Source organism: Anolis sagrei, chromosome 3, assembly GCF_037176765.1.
Source record: "Anolis sagrei isolate rAnoSag1 chromosome 3, rAnoSag1.mat, whole genome shotgun sequence".
Taxonomy (NCBI): Eukaryota; Metazoa; Chordata; class Lepidosauria; order Squamata; family Dactyloidae; genus Anolis; species Anolis sagrei.
This window is the reverse complement of record NC_090023.1, coordinates 266,192,710-266,205,476: the sequence shown is the minus strand read 5'-3', so window position 1 is coordinate 266,205,476 and position 12,767 is coordinate 266,192,710. Positions and strand designations below refer to the sequence as shown.

At 44.5% G+C, this 12,767-nt stretch overlaps 1 protein-coding gene across 2 annotated transcripts in view; it reads left to right on the top strand.

The window, feature by feature from the left end:
- Window positions 1–12,767, top strand: part of DIS3L2 (DIS3 like 3'-5' exoribonuclease 2) — a 334,011-nt gene that overhangs the window by 194,206 nt on the left and 127,038 nt on the right. For both annotated transcript variants that reach the window (XM_060767323.2, XM_060767322.2), the window contains exon 11: window positions 7,033–7,112. In XM_060767323.2, coding sequence (XP_060623306.2) covers window positions 7,033–7,112 — 80 coding nt within the window. The remainder of the gene's footprint in view (window positions 1–7,032; window positions 7,113–12,767) is intronic.

The window sequence follows — 12,767 nt, the reverse complement described above, 5'->3', positions numbered from 1 at the left end:
TCCTTCTTTGGAAGCTTTTAAACAGAGGCTGGATGGCTATATCTGTCAGGGGTGCTTTGAATGCAATATTCCTACTTCTTGGCAGGTGGTTGGACTGGATGGCCCATGAGGTCTCTTCCAACTCTATAATTCTATGATTCTATGATGAGGGCCATGGATCAAGAGGTGAGGGGAGGCCATAGGGAGGAGGGAACAGGCTTGTTTTCTGCTGCCCTGGAGACTAGGATGCAATGGAACAACGGCTTCAAACTACAGGAAAGGAGATTCCACCTGAACATGAGGAAAACTTCCTGTGAGAGCTGTTCAGCAGTGGAACTCTCTGCCCTGGCATGTGGTGGAGGCTCCTTCTTTGGAAGCTTTTAAACAGAGGTTGGATGGCCATCTCTTGGGGGGTGCTTTGAATGTGATTTTCATGCTTCTTGGCAGAATGGGGTTGGGCTGAATGGCCCACAAGGTCTCTTCCAACTCTAGGATTCTATGATTCTAAAATGGGACAGTGAAAACAGGAGGAAAGTGGGGCATTTTAAAGGCAGCTGAAAAAAGTGGGGGTGACAGAGGGTTAATTGGGGCTGTCCCTTCCAAATCTGGGCAGTTGGAGGTTATGTGTTAAATGATATCTAACTCCCTCTCAGAGCCTTTCCAGCTGTAGAGTTGTGGTGTATTGTGCAGTTCAAAATATTAAAACGGTCCTCCCTCCAGCCTTGCAATTCAGCCAGCATGTCGTTTGCAGGACTCCCCCTCTTTTCTGTTTCTTTTGGGGACATGCGGAGCCCTATGCGCCTGGGAGCTCGGCACTCCCTGCTGCATGCATGGACTCTGGTGAACCGGGGCCCCATGCGTGACCTCCTTGCTAATAGATGTAATTGGCCCAGCCTCTCAAAGCCGAGTGCCACGGCTCCCAGCTACATTTCCCTCGATGTACTCTCCGAGTTTTGGCACCGTCGTATTTATGTTCCATTCATTTCTAGCACGGGGCTCTTTGCCGCTGCCAGTCTATTAATTTCTAAGCCGCCCGGAGCTACAGATCGCGATGGGTGGCGGGGCTTTGCGGTTGCTGCGCCAAAACAGCTGGAATAAGTGACCTGTTCCATTGAACAAAACCCCAGCGGCCTCTGGTTTCGAGAGGAGCCCTTAAATCCATTCTGCGAAGACCTGTCAGCACAAGAGGGCCATTGTTTTGAGACTCCCCTCCCTTGCTACTGTGTGCAGCCTGGTGCGGAGAGTCCCGGGATTTGCTCCTGGGCCACGGCAGCATCACCTGGTTTGTAACCTGTCCTGGTACAGACACCCAGAAAGCCTCCTATGTGGGGCGTTTCCTCTCTCACGGACATGATTCTGCCGCGGACTGTAAATTGAGACGTTATGTAAGCAGTGTATCTTGGAATGCCGAGGCTTTTTTGAAATTCCATTCATTAATGGGCTTTTAATTGAAGGAATATGTATTTATGGAAGCAAGATACTCTGTAGGTTATAACTGTAGTGGGTTTGTCACTGGAGAATCAGGGCTGCGTGCACAATAGGGGAAATCTTCCCATTTCCCTCTCCCTTTCCATATGTATATGTGTGAAAGAAAAAAATAGAGATTGAGAGTGTATATGCGCATCCAGGTGTGCAAAATCATTCGGTCCAGAGCACTTCACAAGCGAAAAAACAGAATCAAAATCAAATATATTGTCGAAGGCTTTCATGGCCAGAATCACTGGGTTGTTTTTTTGGCTGTATGGCCATGGTCTAGAGCAGTGTTTCTCAACCTGTGGGTCGGGACCCCTGAGGGGGTCGCGAAGGGGTGTCAGAGGGGTCGCCAAAGACCATCTGAAAACACAGTATTTTCTGATGGTCATGGGGATTCCATGTGGGAAGTTTGAGCCAATTCTATCATTGGTGGAGTTCAGAATGTTCTTTGATTGTAGTGAACTATAAATCCCAGCAACTACAACTCCCAAAAGTCAAGGTCTATTTTCCCCAGACTCCACCAGTGTTCACATTTGCACATATTGAGTATTTGTGCCAAGTTTGGTCCAGCTCCACCATTGCGTGAGTCTACAGTGCTCTCTGGAGGTGAACTACAACTCCCAAACTCAAAGTCAATACCCACCAAACCCTTCCAATGTTTTCCACTGGTCATGGGAGTTCTGTGTGGCAAATTAGGTTCAAATCCATCGCTGGTGGAGTTCAGAATGCTCTTTGATTATATGTGAACTATAAATCCCAGCAACTACAACTCCCAAATTATAAAATCAGTCCTCTCCCAACCCCACCAGCATTTACATGTGGGTGCATTGGGTATTTGTGCCGTTTGGTCCAGTGAATGAAAATACATCTTGCACATCTGATATTTACATTATGATTTATAACAGTAGTAAAATGACTGTTATGAAGTAGCAACGAAAACAATGTTATGGTTGGGGGTCACCACAACATGAGGAACTGCATTAAGGGGTCGCAGCATTAGGAAGGTTGAGAAACACTGGTCTAGAGGCATTCTCTCCTGACGTTTCGCCTGCATCTATGGCAAGCATCCTCAGAGGTAGTGAGGTCACACCGTTTACAGAAAACCCACACACAGAGATAGATATTTACATAAAAACTCCAACCATCACCCAAGTCAAAAAAGAAGCACCATTAAAGCCTTGGCAGACCGTGCAAAAAGAATCTGCGAACCCCACCTCCTCCAAGATGAACTGAACCACCTCAACTGGGCTCTCCAGGCCAATGGAGACTCCACCTCAGACACCAGAAGAGCTGCAAGACCAAGATCAAGCCACGAGAGTCAAGATGAAGATCCACCCAGAGGAAAAGTGTTCTTGCCATACATCAAGGGAACCACTGACCGCATAAGGAAGCTGATGAGGAAACACAACATACAAACTATCTACAGACCCACCAAGAAAATCTAGCAAATGCTTCGTTCAGCAAAGGACAAGAGGGATCCTCTCACCTCTGCAGGAGTCTACCGTGTACCATGCAGCTGTGGACAAGTCTACAGAGGGACCACCAAACGCAGCAGCATTGCCCAGACACGCATCAAGGAACATGAAAGGCACTGCAGACTACTTCAACCAGAGAAGTCAGCCATAGCAGAGCACCTGATGAACCAACCTGGACACAGCATTTTATTTGAGAACACAGAAATGCTGGACCACTCTCACAATCACCATGTCAGACTACACAGAGAAGCCATTGAAATCCACCAGCATGTGGACAATTTCAACAGAAAGGAAGAGACCATGAAAATGAACAAAATCTGGCTACCAGTATTAAAAAACTCTAAAATTAGAACAGCACAACAACAGAGAGGGAGCAGGCAGGGACATCTAATTACCTCTCAACAAAGGTTTGCTCCAGGCACAGTCAGCCCATTGTATGGTAATCAAGGTGGTCAGTTGAAACATTCACACCTAGCTCCAGCAGACAAGAGTCTTTTGTCTCACCCTGTTCATTCCACAGATATATAAACCCATTGTCCTATTTCCAACAGACCTCACTACCTCTGAGGATGCTTGCCATAGATGCAGGCGAAACGTCAGGAGAGAATGCCTCTAGATCATGGCCATACAACCCAAAAAAACCTACAACAACCCAAAATCAAATATAATCACATCCCAATCAGCCCCATTCAGAACAACTCCATTAATTAATGTTATATTAATTAATGCTAGTTGATTAATGCAGGACAAAGTGCTGAAATGTGTATGCAAGATAAAAAATAAGTACAGAAGACATTAAACAAAGTTATTCTCAAGCTCATGTAAAAACCTTGCAAGTACAGGCAAATTTCTGACATATAAATCAAATTCATACTTGGCAATTTGTGGTGATTTTATCTCACTCTGATTTTTTTGCAGCCCAAGCAAAAAGGGCCACTTTATAGGTTACGTCATTCTTGGAGCCACTCAGGAGGAATTGAACCACTTCTACGAGAGAGTTCTCATTTTCCTTCATCAGCAGGGGTTTCAGAAATCTTCCTCTGGGGTCACTGTACAGGGGACATTCAGCATCTACTATTATTTTAGCACTTAATGCACAATGTCTTCTATTGACATTGACTACACATTGCCAATTGTGCCTCGTTATAGTGTGCCTCAGGCACAATACTGTTGATATGCTGCTTTTGAGTTTTTAGGAATCTTGCAAGTGTCTGTTAAAGGAGGCTGAAGGCCATCAGATAACTGCAACATGAAAGATCCTTCATGGTTCTTGATGCATAATGTAGGAGCTTCTCTCTCCCATTGGAATTTGTTTACTATTGCTACCGGCCCCAAATATTTGTGGGTTTAATATGTATGGATTTGATTATTCATGGATTTGATTAATATAGCTAATATTCCGGTGTATTACCAGAGGATTACCTGGGAAGGAATCCCACTGGAGCATTGCAGCGCACCCAAATACCTGGGAGACACTCTGGACCGTGCTCTGACCTACAAGAAGCACTGCCTGAATATCAAGCAAAAAGTGGGCGCTAGAAACAATATCATACGAAAGCTGACTGGCACAACCTGGGGATCACAACCAGACACAGTGAAGACACCTGCCCTTGTGCTATGCTACTCTGCTGCTGAGTATGCATGCCCAGTGTGGAACACATCTCACCACGCTAAAACAGTGGATGTGGCTCTTAATGAGACATGCCGCATTATCATGGGGTGTCTGCGCCCTACACCACTGGAGAAATTACACTGCTTAGCCGGTATTGCACCACCTGACATCCGCCGGGAAGTAGCAGCCAATAGTGAAAGGACCAAGGCAGAGACATCTCCAGCTCATCCCTTGTTTGGTTATTAGCCGGCACGCCAACGACTTAAATCAAGAAATAGTTTTCTAAGATCTACAGAGACACTTGCTGGAACACCTCAGCAAGCGAGAGTCCAAAAGTGGCAGGCTCAAACCCAGAGCCTCCATCCATGGCTGATACCAAATGAGAGACTCCCCCCTGGGCACACAGAAGACTGGGCGACTTGGAAGACGCTGAACAGACTGCGCTCTGGCACCACGAGATGCAGAGCCAACCTTAAGAAATGGGGCTACAAAGTGGAATCCACGGCATGCGAGTGTGGAGAAGAGCAAACTACAGACCAACTGCTGGAATGCAACCTGAGCCCCGCCACATGCACATTGGAGGACACCAGAAGCACTCCAAGTGGCCAGATACTGGTCAAAGGACATCTAATCAACTACCAAGCTTGCAAACTCTGTGTCTTTTATATGTTTGTTTGTTTGTTCTGTCAAAAATATAATACAACTGTTCAGTTCCCTGACATGATAAATAAAAATAAACAAATAAATTCCAGTGTATAGTGCAGACTTGATGTTGCCCATCTCTTACCCTTGCCTCTCTACTGCAAAACCACTCACCGGTTCCCCAAGTACTCCTTTATGCCATTTAGTACTCTAAATACTTTAAAGATTTCAATCTTCACTTATTTTGTCCTTAAATTTTGTACTTTCAACTCTTTTCTGCCTTATGCATGAAATTGTGAGAGTTTCTGCACATTTCTTGCACTTTAAGATTTTTTGGGGGAAAATATATTTCTGGAAAACCCTACATTTTTGCACCAAAAACAATGTATTTGTGGATGAGAGGGGGAGGACACCAATCCAGTTTTCTGATCAGGCCCCTGTGTTTTTAACTTATTTTGCAAAAAAATAATATTCTTCTTCCTTGGGTATCTTGCTGTTAAAAATACTTTCTCCTTGAGGATGAAAAATATGACCATCCTTCATATCCCTAGTTTACACCAGTCCTAAATATACGGAAAGTTTCAATATAGGACGGTGAACCAGGGCTTCTATCATAACTAGAAAGTGTGAAAAAGATGCCCAATATTTGGGGAATAGGGAATCTTGTTTGCATTATCCACAGATGGTAAAAAAAAAAACCCTCACTAAACCTTTTAAGGCTGGCAGAGAAAGGGAGGGATGAACTCATTTCAGTAGAGGAAAGCATCTAGACCAGTGGTTCCCAACCTTTGATCCTCCATCTCCCAGAAATCCCAGCCATCTTATGAGCTGTTAAAAATGGTGGGAGCTGAAGTCCGAAACACCTGGAGGACCAAAGGTTTAGAACCACAGCTCTAGACCAAGAACAGGTAAGTGTGGATCTTAGCCAACTTTGTAGGAAGTGACTTGTATCACCAAGTTTCAATATAGGACGGTTTTCAGTGCACCCCCATTTTTTATTTTATTTTGGGGCCATATGAAAGTTTGGATGGGTGCAAAACTTCCATTTTCAGCATTAGTGATCTGGTTGGGGGTGATGAAACAATTATATGCTTTTTAAAATCGGGGTCAGAGCTTCAAGGGCTACATTTTGGGACTACCTTGATCTGAACCCACCATCACTTAGCTATCTTTGAGTAAGAGATAAACGACTAAACAACTCTGGCCCAGTTTACCTGTCCGAACGGATTCTCCCCTATGAACCATCAAGGTTGTTAAGATCTTCTGGAGGGGCCCTGCTCTCAGTCCCACCACCCTTGCAATCGCGTCTGGTGGGGACGAGGGACAGGGCCTTCTCGGTGGTGACCCCTCGGCTCTGGAACTCTCTCCCACTGGAGATTAGAACTGCCCCTTCTCTCCTGACTTTTAGAAAACTGGTGAAAACTTGGCTCTGGAATTTGGCATTTGATGAGTGAGTCAATAACTCCTGACCACACAGACGGATAGCGATGAATTGTGACTTCATTCTGACGACTTGGCCTTATGTAATTGTATGATTGTATTTTAATGTGTACGTGTATTATGAGATGTGATGTTTTAAACTTTTGTTTATGAATCTTTTGTTGTGAACTGGACTGAGTCCCTCTGCGGAGGTCGAGAAGCATTTCCTACTAAGCACTGATAGACCATTCTTCCTTCATGATTTTGTCTCTTCAATAAAATATTGATGTTAACAGACTCTGGATCACGACAGAACAAAAGAGTTGTCTTGGGAAACCATTGTCTCTGGTTGCTTGTTTTCCCTTTGTTTGTCTTTTTGCTCTTTGCATGCCAGGCAAGTAAGTTTTCCTTTTTCCTTCCCCTCTTTGATAGAGAAGAATGCATCTTCACCATTGACCCCTCAACAGCCAAGGACCTTGATGATGCTTTGTCTTGCAAGCCGCTTCCAGATGGTATGATATACTCCCTATGTCATTTTATTGTGTTGTCTGTTTTTTTTTTTTTTTTTTAAGTCATGCTTTCTTAAAAACTAATCAATATCTTGAGTGGAACATTGAGTTGCTGCACAAAACCCCATGTTTTTCCCCTGACACTCCTGTCAATGCAACTGAGGTAGCACAGCTGGGAAGTGGATTCACCTTTCAGATGTTGTTGGACTACATCTCCCCAAATTCCTCACCATTAGATATTCTAGCAAGGACGGATGAGAATTCAAGTCCAGTGACAGCCAGAAAGCTACATAATCCCCAAGGCCTGGGCAGGATTGCATAATGAACTTCTAAGAAAGATTGATATGTATGTACGATCAGGTGTATTAACAAAAGATCCTCCTCATAAATGTACAGCAGAGTAATTTATTATCAGCAGTGTGACCCAGCACCTGTCGCCCACAATGATAAAAAGAGCAAAAACATACAGACCAACGTTATCTCTTCCTTTGGAGGCTTTTCTTTGTAGCAAAATAATATGGTTGAACTATTTACAACAACAAAGTGTCCATAACACAGATAAAGTTCTGAGTCCCTCTATGGAGGTAGTGAAGATAGAGATATAAAAGTTATAAATAAATAAATACTTCCTTCTTTGGGTTGTTGTAGGTTTTTTTCGGGCTATATGGCCATGGTCTAGAGGCATTCTCTCCTGATGTTTCGCCTGCATCTATGGCCTCACTACCTCTGAGGACCTCACTACCTCTGAGGATGCTTGCCATAGATGCAGGCGAAACGTCAGGAGAGAATGCCTCTAGACCATGGCCATATAGCCCGAAAAAACCTACAACAACCCAGTGATTCCGACCATGAAAGCCTTCAACAATACACTTCCTTCTTTGCTTCCACGCTGGGCTTCTTTCTTATGCGGATAAACAACTTCTAGCTTTACTCTCACAGAGGTTGCTCTCACATCGAACTTACACAGGATCTTAACACAGTAGCTTCACACACAGCTTTACACATGCAGCCTTCAACTTGGAGCTTCTCTCACAAGGCTTTCCTCATACTGAGGCGTTCTCTCACACTAAGGCCTTCTCACAGACTGAAACCTTCCTCCCATTGAGGTTTACCTCAGACTGACAGCTACTAAGCTACAAGCACACCTGCTTATATTGAACTGCAGCTTTTGCTGAGTAGTTGCATCCATTTAACTCTTTCACAATTTTGTATAAAAACACATAGTTAATTTTTAATATTTCTGACAAAGCATCCATCTTTTTTTAGTTTAATTTTTTGTGGATTTGGTTATTTGCAGGTTTTGTTAATATGTTCTTCCCTAAGAATTTCTAGAGCAGGCATGGACCAACTTGGGCCCTCCAGGTGTTTTGGACTTCACCTTCCACAATTCCTAACAGCCTGCTGGCTAAGGCTTTCATGGCCGGAATCACTGGGTTGTTGTAGGTTTTTTCGGGCTGTATGGCCATGGTCTAGAGGCATTCTCTCCTGATGTTTCACCTGCATCTATGGCAAGCATCCTCAGATCCTCACTACCTCTGAGGATGCTTGCCATAGATGCAGGCGAAACATCAGGAGAGAATGCCTCTAGACCATGGCCATACAGCCTGAAAAAACCTACAACAACCCAGCCTACTGGCTGTTAGGAATTGTGGGAGTTGAAGTTCAAAACACCTGGAGGGCCCAAGTTGGCCCATGCCTTCTCTAGATTTTATGGCTGGAAGTCAGTCATAGAGTCAAGCTGAAAGACCTAAAAATGAGTAGAGAGAACACATCTCTAAGAATCTCTCAGTCCTCCTGGGTGATTCTGTGGCCAGCTTCCGTAGGATGACCTAGAGATACCTACAGAGGTATTGTGCCTAGTTTTTTTAAAATAGTATTTTTAAAATTTGTGGTTTTACCACTTTCTTGGGGGCTCCAGCTTCTCTAAACCCCACAAAAGTGGAGGGCTTGTTGCACATCAGTTGTCTCCTACCATACTAAAATAGTTCTTTCTAGCTATGTAATGGGTCATGTCTCAAGGGCAGGAAAAAACACTTTGTGTGGCAAAGGGCTCATGCTCAGTCCTCACCATGTGGTTGGGAAAGACCTTCTACTCCAGCCCTGGAAGAGCTGCTGGTGCTGCTAGTCAGCAGAGGCAGCATTAAGTGAGAGAGCCCAGTGGTCTTGACTTGACATGGGTCTGAGTCCAATGCAAATGCCTGTGCTCTGGGCTAAATTCCACCCAGCCATTGCCCGAATCTCAGTAAAGCAGCTGGAAACAAAGCTCTCCCCTTTTTTTCCATTGCTGAGTCACTTTCCAGTGATGGGAACTCCTTGAAATGAGGTAAACGTTGACTTTTTGCGCAATAAACTAAAATGGGAGCCCATCATTTTGTCCACCACCTCTGCATTGTTTCGAGGCCTTAACGATGGTGCTTGCCCTTTCTTCTTGTAAAGATGGCATGGCCACAGAGTATGTCAGAGGAGAGCTTTTTTTGGACCAAATGAGGATGGAAGAACTGAGGCAGCGATGCGGCCTGTCCTGGTTACGTTAAGAACCAGAGGAAGGCCTGGGCCATTGTTATTATGAATGTACAGTAGAATCTCGCTTATCCAACATAAACAAGCCTGCAGAATGTCGGATAAACGAAAATGTTGGATAATACGGAATCTCCTACTGTTACCCATCCAACGTGGCACTTGACACTTAGAATATTAACAACAGGGACTTGAAGGGTTAAGGCAAGGCAACACCCCAGAACTAGAAAGTGCCCGGATGCAGAAGAAGAGCATGGAAATCACAGGGGGAAGGAGAAAGGATGCTTCTGCTTCCAGTCCTGCCTCTTCTCTCCCTCCTCCTTCTCCTCCTCATCTTGCCTTTTTCACTTATTGGGAATGGAGAGAGAGTTGGGGAGCGCTCCTTTAATTGAAGGGGAAATGCTGAAGGAAAAGGGGTATCGGATAAGAGCGCCGGATAAGACGGAATGTCGGATAAGCGAAGGTCGGATAAGCTAGACTGTCGGAACCCAGATGCCTTAAAGAGCCAGACACAGGAGTATGTCCAAAACAATAGTTTATTAAAGCAAAGTAAACAGGACTCAGAGACACTTGCTTCAGTGCCTCTGGTCAAAACTCAGAGTTTGCAGCAATTTGCAGCTTGAAAAAAAACCTGGATTAAAATGGCAAAAAATCCGGATTAAATAAGAGTTCTTCCAAAACACACCAAAATCACACAGTTCAAAGATAATAAGCAAACAAAGAGCCGTGAGGAGAAGCCATCGTCCAGAAGCAGTCCAAAGTCGAAGAAATCCCAGTTGAAAGTTCCAAAGTCCAAAAGGCAGTGTCGTCATCAAAAACAGTCCGAAGTCAAGGAGAGGGGAAATCCGCACTTATGAGAATCCAAGACGGTTGGTACACGAAGTAAGCAGCAACCTGCAGATCCAAGACCCAAGCCCAACAAGAAAGCGGCAGCGACAAGACCCAGTTCTATCATTCCAGTGCCTTCATTTATCTTCATTTATCTTACAGCTCATCATCCGATGATGAGCTGCCCTCCACTCCATCCTCATCACTATCAACTGGCTTAGCCTCTACAGCTGAACACCAACGCCCGTCCCTCCAACTCTTCCACCTCTTGTCAAGACTTAAGTCTCTCCACGATTCCATAATATCACCAGATTGCTACCAGAAAACCCCGCAAAAGTGTCACTGGACATTGGTTGAGTACACACATTCCGAATCTCCTGTACCTTGGTCCAATCCAGTGGTTCCTCTTCATCTTCTCTACTCCCAGACCCATCATTCCCAGAAAAACCCATGAAATCCTCTTCCTCTGTGGGAGCAGTAAGTATGTCCCGGATCTTCTTTCTCTGACGTTCCTCGTCTGACTCCTGCTCTCGAGTAATCCTCTTAATGCCTCTATTCCCATCTGAATCTCCTTCCTCCTCCTCACTCATTTCACTCTCGGAGAAACCTTCAAAGGATTCTTCATCAGTGGGTGAGATAAGTATCTCCTGAATTCTCTTCCTTTGCTGCTCCTCATCTAACACCTGATTGCCTCGTTTCCCTCCTCTACCACTCCTACTACCAGTTGCAGCGTTGCCAACAGACTCTACTACAACAGAGACTCTACTGTATATCCTGTCTTTTCTCCCAAAGTGGGACTCAAGGCAGCTTACAACAAGTGAAAAGTGTATTTTTTAAATCAAAATGAACTTGTGACTTTTTGCACAAAAAGCATGTGCCCTTCTATTGAGTGAGCCCACCCTATGAAGATTAATATAAAAAAGGAATGTGAATGCACAGCACAAATGCTGGAATAAAGGCATCTCTGAATTCTGTGATTTGGTAACGTCGACTGAAATAGTATATTCGTTACCAGAGGGGCATACATTATAATCACTGATGTCAGAACAGAGTGCAACCATGATGTGGATGAAATTGAATCTGGTGGGTGCGGAGGACCCACAGATGCATCACTGGCTCTGTTTGGCTTCCTCATCTTGGGATCTGATGGTGAAGTCAATGGTCAGCTCAGTGGCACCTTGTTCTGGAAACCGGCCTGTGTTTTGTCACTAGGAAAGGAGTGGTGACAGGACATTATGAAGATCAAAAACAGGTCCCTGCATCTACGTAGTTAGGAATCTCTCCTAAACAGCAGACAGATTTCTGCACCTTCCTGAATTACGCTTGCTGCTTTGTATGGCTGTGGCGGCAGGATATTTCTGACATGATTCATTTAAAATGCAGGATGTGGGTGTATTTTTGCATTTCACTTTCTGTTTGTCAAAACTTGATCAGGTCATATCTGAGTAAAATTGCAGAGCGCAAGGTTAATTGGATTGACGGAGCCATCTACCCACGCTGTTGCTGTACATGTATTCATTCCTTTCGAGAATACATTAAAGCTTCGAGAGACCAATCTGCCCCCAGATTTCTTGCCAGTCCTGAAAATTCAGTAGAAAGTGGGGGCTCAGAAACCACTGGAGAAAATGTGTGCAGAGAACAACAAAAGTGTGTTTCAATGTCGGACATTTAGACAGACGAAGGCAGCTAAAACACCATAAAATAGTAATGAAAGCTGACAAGGGCCCAAGATATACGTATTAGTGTTCTAAATACGGGCGACTAAAATGATCAAGAGTCTGGAGAACAAGCCCTATGAAGAGCGACTTAAGGAGCTGGGCATGTTTAGCCTGAAGAAGAGAAGGCTGAGAGGAGATATGATAGCCATGTAGAAATATGTGAGAGGAAGCCACAGGGAGGAGGGAGTAAGCTTGTTTTCTGCTTCCCTGGAGACTAGGACACGGAACAATGGGTTCAAACTAGAAGAAAGGAGATTCCATCTGAACATGAGGAAGAACTTCCTGACTGTGAGAGCCGTTCAGCAGTGGAACTCTCTGCCCCGGAGTGTGGTGGAGGCTCCTTCTTTGGAAGCTTTTAAACAGAGGTTGGATGGCCATCTGTCAGGGGTGATTTGAATGCAATATTCCTGCTTCTTGGCAGGGGGTTGGACTAGATGGCCCATGAGGTCTCGTCCAACTCTTTGATTCTATGATTCTATAAATAATTTTTGTTCTTCTTTGTCTTATGGGTCTCTTAGGAATGAGATACCTTCAAGAGAACCTGCTGAGTTCTTACAAAGTCAAGGCAACTGTGGTTCCCTTGATTGAGACCATC